We start from the raw sequence: 10,520 nt of genomic DNA, 5'->3' as shown, positions 1-10,520 counted from the left end.
CTCCATTTCCTATAGTCCACGATCAGCTCCTTTGTCTTACATTGAGAGAGATGTTGTCCTGGCACCACACAGCCAGGTCTCTGACCTCCTCCCTATAGGCTGTCTCATCATTGTCGGTGATCAGGCCTACCACTGTTGTGTCGTCAGCAAACTTAATGATGGTGTTGGAGTTGTGCTTGGCACGCAGTTGTGGGTGAACAGGGAGTACAGGAGGGAACTAAGCATGCACCCCTGAGGGGCCCCAGTGTTGAGGATCAGCGGGTCAGATGTGTTGTTGCTTATGACACACTAAGCAATATATTTAGACTAAACTTAATCTGGGCTTGATAGCCAGCTAGCTAAACTAACTGCGGGCTAACTAGGTGGAGCATTGCATCATGGGAGACTAAATGCACCCTAGGAATTGTAGTATGCTGCAGAGGGCAATGCAGAAGCTTAAAAATGACAAAAACAAGAAATCGTGCAGTAAGACTAACAAAAAAAGGGCAACAAATGTTTAGCAAATCTTACAGCAGTGCTAATAACAGCATAATAACTGGTTATAGAGTGGCAGAATTGCCTACTAACAAATTTAGATTGGTTAGTAGGTTATACCATATGGTAAACTGTAAACGCAAACAGAAAGAACAACAACTTAGAGTAATTGATTTGACATTCATTTATTATTTCACCCTGCCAGCACTATAACCAGCACCAGTTGTTGACAGTGAACATAATGTCCCTCCCGGGAAGATGCTACTTCAAGTACAGCCCACAGAGAGTAACTAGAAAAGTACTAGTGACCCTTACTTAAAAAGATTGCAGTCTCAGTGCAGTTTAACAGCAGTTCAACTGCAGTACTCCGCAGTTATTCTGAAATTACTGCGTCCAAAATACCACAGTCGACTGCAGTTGCTGCACTTTTACTGCAATTTCAAAATCTTTTTTTTTGTAACCGGAAAAATGCACTATGCAGAAATCGCTCTGCCATTTACTGGTTGCTAAAATTATAATAGTTTGCCTAATTGAATTTTATGTGACAAAACAAACAAGTTTAGAGAATCATCTGAATCGCTGTGAAATATTTTTTCCATAACCAAAAATATTGTATTTTCAACTGTTTGAAACTGGTGGACAAAACCAAAACTAAAAGACACAAAAACTAAAGTAAAAAATGGGGAGCATAGAAATAGCACAAAGAACAGATCTACCACTTCTTAGACATATCATTCTTAGACTTGCTCTCAAATAGAATGACAGATCTATAACTCACATTTCTATGTGTTTTTTTTGTTGGGTTACCCCAAAAAAGGTACGCATTGCAGCTTTAAGTACATGTTACTTGAAGAGCGTTACTACCCACTGCTGCCAAAGATGGGCATGGGACTGGGTCTCTAGACTGTCAAGCAGTGTTTGTGGTGTCTTTTTTCAAGAACTTAGCTGGCTAACTAGCTACTCCCCTTTATTTCAAATCCATAAATCTTAGTAGGCCTAACCCGAATTCTTGCATGAACCCCTGGACAAAACCCTGAGTCCTGGGCTATGCTAAATATGAATTGATTTAAAGAAAGTCAAAATCACTAACAATTGTAGCCTATTTAATGACATGTACAACTTTAACACACACAATGAAAATGTTGCATTGGAACCAAATCCTGTGCACCAGTTAGGTACTGTATCACGTGAATAATGTTCTTATTATTTGTACCTGAGGGGATCTGTAGGCCTTTTAGGATGCATTATTCTATATCGTTTCATTGTAGTAGACCTACAGTATGTCATACCAGTGGTGGAAAAAGTACCCCGTTTTCATACCTGAATAAAAGTAAAGATACCTTAAAAGAAAATGACTCAAGTAAATGTGAAAGTCACCCAGTAAAATACTACTTGAGTAAAAGTCTAAAACTATTTGGTTTTAAATCTACTTAAGTATCAAAAGTAAATGTAGTTGCTAAAATATACTTAAGTATCAAAAGTAAAAATCATTTAAAAATGTCTTATATTATGCAAACCAGACAACACAATTTTCTTGTTTTTAAAATTTGCGGATAGCCATGGGCACACTCCAACACTCAGACATCATTTCAAAACAAAGTATGTGTTTAGTGAGTCTGCCAGATCAGAGGCAGTAGGGATGACCAGGGATGTTCTCTTGATAAGTGTGTGAATTAGACCATTTTCCTGTCCTGCTAAGCATTAAACATGTAATGAATACTTTTGGGTGCCAGGGAAAAAGTATGGAGTAAAAAGTACATTATTTTCTTTAGGAATGTTGTGGAATTAAAGTAAAAGTTGTCAAAAATATAAATAGTAAAGTACAGATACCCCAAAAAACTACTTAAGTAACACTTAAGGTATTTTTACTTAAGTACTTTACACCACTGCCTACTATCCTAAGTAAAGGAAAAAAATGATTTTGTAGACATGCACATCCAAACATGTTATGCTACTTCAAGTAACTTACACATATTTAGTCCCCGTGAAGGAGAGTGGGCTAGATTTGACCTTGGTCACCAAATTCAATATTGGCCATTGGGACTCCGTTGTCCACTTTGATGTAATCCTGCAGTGCAGACAATATACAAACACAAGGAACTGCATGAAAAGGTAAAATGTTGCATGCCCAGATAGCCTCTTAAATCATTTGAATCCACAGAGAAGGATATGAGATGCAGAAGGAATGGTAACGGAAATAGCCACACGTACTTCATCATCCTCCAGGATGTTCTCGAGGTCTCTGACTATGTCGTTGAAGGAGGGCCTTTGAGTGTTTGGCTCCAGCCAACAGTCCCTAATCGTCTGCAGTCTAGAAGTAAAGGGGTCAATTTACTAGCACACCAGTATCATGCAAATAGACAAGAGCAGTTGATATTCCTGGAAATATTACATGTAAAAATGAACCAGAAAGGGGACCATTTCTCACATCTCTGGCCTACATGTCTCTGGGACTGAGTTCCTTTGTCCAGAGCAAACATAGCGCACCACCAACTCTGGAGCCTCCAGGTTAGGATATGGTAAGGTCCCTAAGATTAAGATGATTAATGACTCATTATTAAAACATTAGTGAATAGATTTCATTCGGTTAATCTCAGGTGCTCTTTCCATTTTACCAAATGTTTGCATCTCCCACAGCACAATGCCAAAGGCCCAGACATCCCTTTGAAGCTGTAGTAGTAGTTTCTGAAGTAATAATAATAATAATATATATGCCATTTAGCAGACGCTTTTATCCAAAGCGACTTACAGTCATGTGTGCATACATTCTAAGTACTCTGGGGGATACCAACGCAGGGGCACACTTTGCTGTGAAGCGAAGCACAAAGAACAGCCAAGTTAGAGATAGCTTTATGCTCTCGTCACAATGTCTGAGTGACGTCAGTACAGTCCTCCTCACCATGTGGTCCACTTTGCAGCTGCTGCGATGGCTCCTTTTGTGAGTCAGGTCTTGGGCCAGTCCAAACTGCCAGTTTCACCTCTCTGGGAAAATGGTTCACCATAATGTTCCTCAGGGCTAGGTCACAGTACACCACCTGGAGTATGAACAATTGTGGAACAGAACTGATGGGGTCAAATATATATGTGTGGTGACCACAGGAAAAATATTGATGGATTTTTAAAATTATTTTAATGTACCATTTTAGAGCACAGGTGTCTCATGGCATGGGCAATGTGATATGCTGCTGTGGTGAAGAAATGTTGCAGTTGACTGTCCCTGCTCAGTTGGTCTTGATTCACTTGAAGGAAACTGCGCAGTGTCCCACTGCTCACAGACTCTAGTATCAGCATGTAAGGAGCTGGAGTAAAGGGAAATAAAAACACACAAAACCACCTTTCCACTTTTTGCCATGGGACAGGATGCAGAAACAATCAATGCTAAATAAACGATACTGAACAAAAATATAAATGCAACAATTTTTTAGATTTTACTGAGTTGCAGTTCATATAGTGCCTTGCAAAAGTATTCATTCATCCCCCTTGGCGTTTTTACTATTTTGTTGCTTTACAACCTGTAATTTAAATGTTTTTTATTTGTATTTCATGTAATGGAACTACACAAAATAGTCCCTTCAAAAAGTGAAGCCCCTAAATAAGATCTAGTGTAACCAATTACCCTCAGAAGTCACATAGTTAAATAAAGTCCACCTGTGTGCAATCTAAGTGTTACACGATCTCATATATATATATATATATATACTGAAAGGCCCCAGTGTCTGCAACACCACTAAGCAAGGGGCACCACTAAGCAAGCGGCACCATGAAGACGAAGGAGCTCGCCAAAGTTGTGGAGAAGTATAGATCAGGGTTGAGTAATAAAAAAAATCTAAAACTTTGAGCATCCCATGGAGCACCATTAAATCCATTATAAAAAAAATTGAAAGAATATGGCACCACAACAAACCTGCCACCCACCAACACTCACGGACCAGGCAAGGAGGGCATTAATCAGAGAGGAAACAAATAGACCAAAGGTAACCCTGAAGGAGCTGCAAAGCTCCACTGCAGAGATAGAAGAATCTGTCCATAGGGCCACTTTAAGCCGTACACTCCACAAAGCTGGGCTTTATGGAAGAGTGGCCAGAAAAAAAAGCCATTGCTTAAAGAAAAAAATAAGCAAACATGTTTGGTGTTCGCCAAAAGGCATGTGGGAGACTCCCCAAACATATGGAAGAAGGTACTCTGTTCAGATGAGACTAAAATTGAGCTTTTTGGCCATCAAGGAAACCGCTGCCTGCCGCAAACTTATCACCCCGAAAACACCATCCCCACAGTGAAGCATGGTGGTGGCAGCTTCATGCTGTGGGGATGTTTTAAAAATCGGCAGGGACTGGGAAACTGGTCAGAATTGAAGGAATGATGGATGGTGTTAAATACAGGGAAATTCTTGAGGGCAACCGTTTCAGTCTTCCAGAGATTTGAGACTGGGACGGAGGTTCACATTCCAGCAGGACAGTGACCCAAAGCATACTGCTAAAGCAACATAACAGGTGTTTTAAGAGGAAACATTTACATGTCTTGGAATGGCCTAGTCAAAGCTCAGACCTCAATCCAATTGAGAATCTGTGGTATGACTTAAAGATTGCTGTACACCAGCGGAACCCATCCAACTTGAACAAGCTGGGTCAGTTTTGCCTTGAAGAATGGGCAAAACTCCCAGTGGATAGATGTGCCAAGCTTATAGACATACCCCAAGAGACTTGCAGCTGTAATTTCTGTAAAAGGTGGCTCTACAAAGTATTGACTTGGTGGGGGGGGTGAATAGTTATGCACGCTCAAGTTTTCCGTTTTTATTGTCTAATTTCTTGTTTGTTTCAAAGTGGTAGCCATGTTGTCTAAATCAAGTGATACAAATTTTACAATTCCAGGTTGTAAGGCAACAAAATAGGAAAAATGCTAAGGGGGTGAATACTTTCGCAAGCCACTGTACGTTATATGGATGTCACATGGCTGGGAACACAGATATGCATCTGTTGGTCAGACACCTTTAAAAAAATGGGCCTCACAAAAGTTTCAGATCTTGTCATTGTATTTCTGTGCATTCAAATTGCCATCGATAAAATGCAATTGTGTTCATTGTCCATAGCTTATTCCTGCCCATACAATAACACCACCACGGGTAACTGTTTACTGTTAATATCAGCAAACCGCTCACCCACACAATGCCATTCCAAGTGGTCTGCGGTTTTTAGGTCAGTTGTACATAATGCCAAATTCTCAAAAACAACGTTGGAGGCGGCTTAAGGTAGAAAAATGAACATTACATTCTCTGGCAACAGCTCTGGTGGACATTTCTGCAGTCAGCATGCCAATTGCACACTTCCTCAAAACTTGAGACATCTGTGGCATTGTGTTGTGTGACAAAACTGCACATTTTAGAGTGGCCATTTATTGTCCCCAGCACAATTTGCACCTGTGTAATGATCATGCTTTTTAATCAGCTTCTTGATATGCTACACCTGTCAGGTGGATGGATTATCTCGGCAAAGTAGAAATGCTCACTAACAGGGATATAATCTAATTTGTGTCCAACATTTGAGAGAAATACGTTTTTTTGTGCATACGGAAGATGTCTAGGATCTTTTATTTCAGCTCATGAAACATGGGACCAACACTTTATACATTTATATTTTTGCTGAGTGTAGTATGTGACTCTTACCCTGTGTGATGTTCCAGTCTAGCAGCTGCAGCACGTTCTTGTGGATACCCAGCTTCCTCATGACGCTCACCTCTCTGGCTACTCTCCTGTGAGTAGCCCCTACAGATGGTGAGGGTTGGAGGGCATTACTCTGTGATTGATATTATTGTAATGATTAAAGTGCATTGTCTCTTTGATTGATGATGAATGTGTTAGTGAGCTTGATGGATGTGTCCTAACCCTCTTTGATAATCTTGCAGGTGACAATGAAGTGGCCCTTGCAGGTGCCACGTGTCACCTTAGCCTTGTAGTACACCCCTTCCCTCCCTGCTTTGATGATATGCTGTAGACCTAGCCCAGACGTGTTGAAGCAGGAAACCTGGGAAATTAAGTCCACACTGTTACACCATTTCACAGCTAAATTCAAATATGAGAATGTTTTTTTTTTACACCGTTGCTTTTTCTACACAGTAAGTTTACAGTTTGCCGTGGTCTCCAGAGAGACCGAGAAGCAGACTTGGTTGTCTGCCTTTCAAGGGGAGTGGTTAAGTTAGTGTCCTGTGACTCCTGTCCCAGAGTGACAGAGACAAGCTCTCGTGTGGGATGGCTTCTTGCCTCATGCCCCAAACACTTCCTCAAGGTTAGGGGACTTCTAGATGGGGGGTTAGATTGAGGAGCTCTGCCCGATAGACCCTCAACACCCTGCAGGTCTCGAATGGTGTGAATCAAAGTGCGATACCTGGAAAGGATATGAAGCATGTTAGTAGTATTATACACTAGTAGTATAATACACTACTCGTTCCAGGGTTTTTATTTATTTTTACTATTTTCTACATTGTACAACAATAGTGAAGACCACAAAACTATGAAATAACACATGGAATCATATAGTAACCAAAAAAAGTTTACTTTTTCGGGATCTATGTTGTGTCCAATATAGGCTAATGCGCTTAGCATGAGGTTGTAAGTAACAAGACAATTTCCCAGGACATAGATAGACATATCTGATATGGGCAGGAAACTTAAATTCTTGTTAATCTAAATGCACTGTCCAATATACAGTAGCTATTACTGTGAAGGAATACCATGCTATTGTTGGAGGAGAGTGCACAATTTTGAACATGAAAAGTTGTTAATAAACAAATTGGGCACATTTTGGCAGTCTTGATTCAACATTTCAAACAGATATAGAATGGTTAATTGGATCAGTCTAAAACTTTGCACATACACTGCTGCTATCTGGTGGACAAAACCTAATTGCACCTAGGCTGGACTAATACATTATGACCTATCTCTTGCATTTCAAAGATGATGGTACAAAAAAATACAAAGACAAAAATAGTTATTTTGTATTATCTTTTACCAGATCTATTATGTTATATTCTCCTACATTCCTTTCACATTTCCACAAACTTCAAAGTGTTTCTTTTCAAATGGTACCAAGAATATGCATATCCTTGCTTCAGGGCCTGAGCTACAGGCAGTTATAGTTGGGTGTCATTTTAGGCAAAAATACATTTAGGTTAAACAAATCAAAATATATTTTCTATTTGAGATTCTTCAAAGTAGCCACCCTTTACCTTGATGACAGCTTTGCACACTTGGCATTTTCTCAACCAGGTTCATGAGGTAGTCACATGGAATGCATTTCAATTAACAGGTGTGCTTTGTTAAAAGTTCATTTGTGGAATTTCTTTCATTTTTAATGTGTTTGAGCCAATCAGTTGTGTTGTGGGGGTGGTATACAGAAGATAGCCCTATTTGGTAAAATACCAAGTCCATATTATGGCAAGAACAGCTCAAATAAGCAAAGAGAAACAACAGTCCATCATTACTTTAAGACATGAAGGTCAGTCAATTAGGAACATTTCAAGAAGGAGAGTGATAAAGTGTTGCATCAGATGACCGGACCCCCACAATCACTCAACCTCAACCCAATTGAGTTGGACCACAGTGAAGGAAAAGCAGTCAACAAGTGCTCAACATATGTGGGAACTCCAAGACTGTTGGAAAAGCATTCCAGGTGATGCTGGTTAAGAGAATGCCAAGAGTGTGCAAAGCTGTCATCAAGGCAAAGGGTGGCTACTTTGAAGAATCTAAAATACAAAATATTGATTGACTTGTTTAACACCCTTTTGGTTACATGATTCCATGTGTAATTTCATAGTTTTGATGTCTTCACTATTATTCTACAATGTAGAAAATAATAAAAAATTAAGAAAAACCCTGGAATGAGTAGGTGTGTCCAAACTTTTTACTGGTACTGTATGTTATCAACTGTATTTGGTGTAGTAAGGTTGCATCCAGTATGGAACAGTCACATCTACTACCGATACTGTATTTAGGAAAGGTACAAATGTTTGATATCTTTACAAGTGGTGTAAGCTTACTTCCTCGTCCACAGAATTGCCATTAAAATGACAATGGTGACAGTAAACCCAGAAATACTGATCAGAATGTAGAACATCCCATTTAATCTGCCACCTCCTGAGAAAATACACATTCACCAGTTACATCAGAGCTTGAGAAACTGTCAACAGTAAGCTTTCCATCTCACATTACATATGATTACACGACTCACCTACTATAGGATTTGAGAATTTATAACCAAGATCATTTGTTATATTTGAGTTCCTGATGAGGGAAGTTTGTGTGATTACTTGTTGCATTCCAATATGACGTTTCTCTGTTGAGTGTGTATGTTGCCTTCATCTGAGGACTCAAGAGCAAAAATATGAAATGGTATGAAACAAAAGCTATGCCTTTTCCCCCCCAGAGTTATACACATTTAAATTGTATGGAGAAAGAGTACTGTAACGGTTTTGACTTGAGGTTATTATTTATAGGCGTGCCAGGTAGGTTGTGCCTACCAGAGAAAACATTGGTTTCTCCTTTTGGTTTGGGAGGGAATGAGTCCCATCTGGTCCGTCAAGTCTACACCAATACAAATGACTTATGTAAAAGTCAGGATGGAAATAAACTTTTCATAAACCCTTAAAACATTGGAAAGAACTTCAAAAACAACTATATTCTTTTGCATGGGTTGTATTGACAACATCAATGATTACACACACAAAAAAAATAATATCACAATGAGTTCTGGTTCCTCCAGAAATGTCCTGTACTTCGGGCCTAAAAAGAGTCCTGCCCGGTAAAGGAGTTCAGGGAACTCCCGTGACCTTAGTCACGCAATGTTTGTCCTTTCATTCAAGTGTAGCGTAAACCCAGTATTAATCATACAATCAATATAACAATTATTTTACCACAGAACATTAAAGCGTATCAACTCTTACCAAGTCCTCAACTACAACTAACTACATAAATCACAGTATACCTCACATCAAAACAAAAGAAATACCGTATACAAAAAGGTTGTAGTCAGTCGGTCAGTCAGACAATCCAATCCGCCAATAGATCTCCAGCGGAGAAAGGCCACGAAGAACGGAGAGGTGTAGTCCACGGACGCAAAGAGTGGATCCGATCCTGGGTAAACTCTTAGGCTACAAAACAAACGGAATAGAGAAGCTTCGGAACTGATGGTTGAACACATCCTCATTCACGTCTCCATCCCAACCCTCCTTTCGCGCAGCTGATGCTGGCTATTTAATAGGGAATTAAAGGGAAAGCGCCCTATTGGAAGGAGCTGCACTGAGACGGTTCAGAAAAATTCAGGGCCGGCACAGTACATCTCACCCACAGTTCCCAAGCTGGTAAGATATTCAAGCAACTTCTGTCCAAATTCACGTGAAATATTTTCTATTGCAACCACTGAGATGACCACTTCTGTTCGTTCTTCACCTCACTTTGTTATGTGGCTTCCTGCCGTCCCTCACTCACAGGAAGCAGCGGCTTTGTCATCAGTTTCACTATGTCTCGCTGGATAAATGAAGCTTTCAAGTCATTCTATATTCATGTACTCGTATGAGTTTTTGGGTGACAATGGCAGCTGGTTAACATTTTACAACTGGCCACTGATAATTTCAAATGAAACATGACCATATTGGACCCCAATATGATTAAAGGTTATCAAGGGAAGTATGTGTCAGATAGTGCTATGGGTGGGAGGCATTTTCATGCTGTGTTCTGATGAGCAAAGCTTACTTTCACCAACAGTAAAAAGGTTTGAACATAGATTGACAAAGCCCACACACAGTTCTAGGTTGTAAGGGAGGCCTCTTCTTTGTGGTTTCCTATGTTTTCAGAAATAGTACTAAAATGTATTTTCTCCCGACAGTTATTTGAGCTGTCGGCTTATCGAAAGTATGCGGCCCTGAGAATATGTTGTCTAGCTTTACCTAGGCTGCTGGACATTGTTATTAAGTTATGACCAATATAGAAATGTACATTCCATCCAATTGCTCATGTTAACCATCCTAATAAGACTGTACATGAAAAAGGACACAAAAGC

The 10,520-nt window shown here is 39.8% G+C and overlaps 1 protein-coding gene across 5 annotated transcripts; it reads right to left on the bottom strand.

Moving 5' to 3' along the window:
• Nucleotides 1–659: 659 nt before the first annotated feature.
• On the bottom strand, nucleotides 660–10,299 carry LOC118390740 (fibroblast growth factor receptor homolog 1-like). 5 transcript variants are annotated; one of them, XR_008060591.1, is made up of 12 exons: nucleotides 8,694–10,299; nucleotides 8,503–8,599; nucleotides 6,728–6,851; nucleotides 6,353–6,491; nucleotides 6,134–6,232; nucleotides 3,613–3,773; nucleotides 3,374–3,509; nucleotides 3,224–3,282; nucleotides 2,903–3,002; nucleotides 2,686–2,785; nucleotides 2,444–2,542; nucleotides 660–2,165 (listed from the first exon to the last, which is right to left on the bottom strand). XR_008060591.1 is itself a non-coding variant. In XM_035781455.2 (12 exons), the coding sequence occupies exons 2-11, from the start codon at nucleotides 8,779–8,781 to the stop codon at nucleotides 2,474–2,476; spliced, it is 1,113 nt and encodes a 370-aa protein (XP_035637348.1). In that variant the 5' UTR covers nucleotides 8,782–8,831; nucleotides 9,471–10,299; the 3' UTR covers nucleotides 660–2,165; nucleotides 2,444–2,473. The 5 variants fall into 5 exon arrangements, 4 of the variants coding, with proteins under 4 accessions (XP_035637348.1, XP_052313212.1, XP_035637350.1 ...); XM_035781455.2 differs by lacking the exon at nucleotides 3,224–3,282 and having other exon boundaries at nucleotides 8,694–8,831; nucleotides 9,471–10,299; XM_052457252.1 differs by lacking the exon at nucleotides 3,224–3,282 and having other exon boundaries at nucleotides 8,694–8,824; nucleotides 9,471–10,299.
• Between the last annotated feature and the right edge of the window lie 221 nt (nucleotides 10,300–10,520).

The sequence above is a fragment of the Oncorhynchus keta genome, chromosome 11 (genome assembly GCF_023373465.1).
Source record: "Oncorhynchus keta strain PuntledgeMale-10-30-2019 chromosome 11, Oket_V2, whole genome shotgun sequence".
NCBI classification, from domain to species: Eukaryota; Metazoa; Chordata; class Actinopteri; order Salmoniformes; family Salmonidae; genus Oncorhynchus; species Oncorhynchus keta.
The sequence above is the reverse complement of the archived record's forward strand: the minus strand, read 5'-3'. Positions and strand labels throughout refer to the sequence as shown.

What these genes read in the sequence shown, in the direction of transcription:
- LOC118390740 (XM_035781456.2), bottom strand. Translation starts at nt 8,781, where the DNA reads ATGCAACAAGTAATCACACAAACTTCCCTCATCAGGAACTCAAATATA. An exon ending in GGAAGTGTTTGGGGCATGAG is followed by an intron (nt 6,492 to 6,727) that starts GCAAGAAGCCAT and finishes TTAATTTCCCAG; the next exon opens with GTTTCCTGCTTCAACACGTC. An exon ending in ACATCCTGGAGGATGATGAA is followed by an intron (nt 2,543 to 2,685) that starts GTACGTGTGGCT and finishes TCTGCACTGCAG; the next exon opens with GATTACATCAAAGTGGACAA.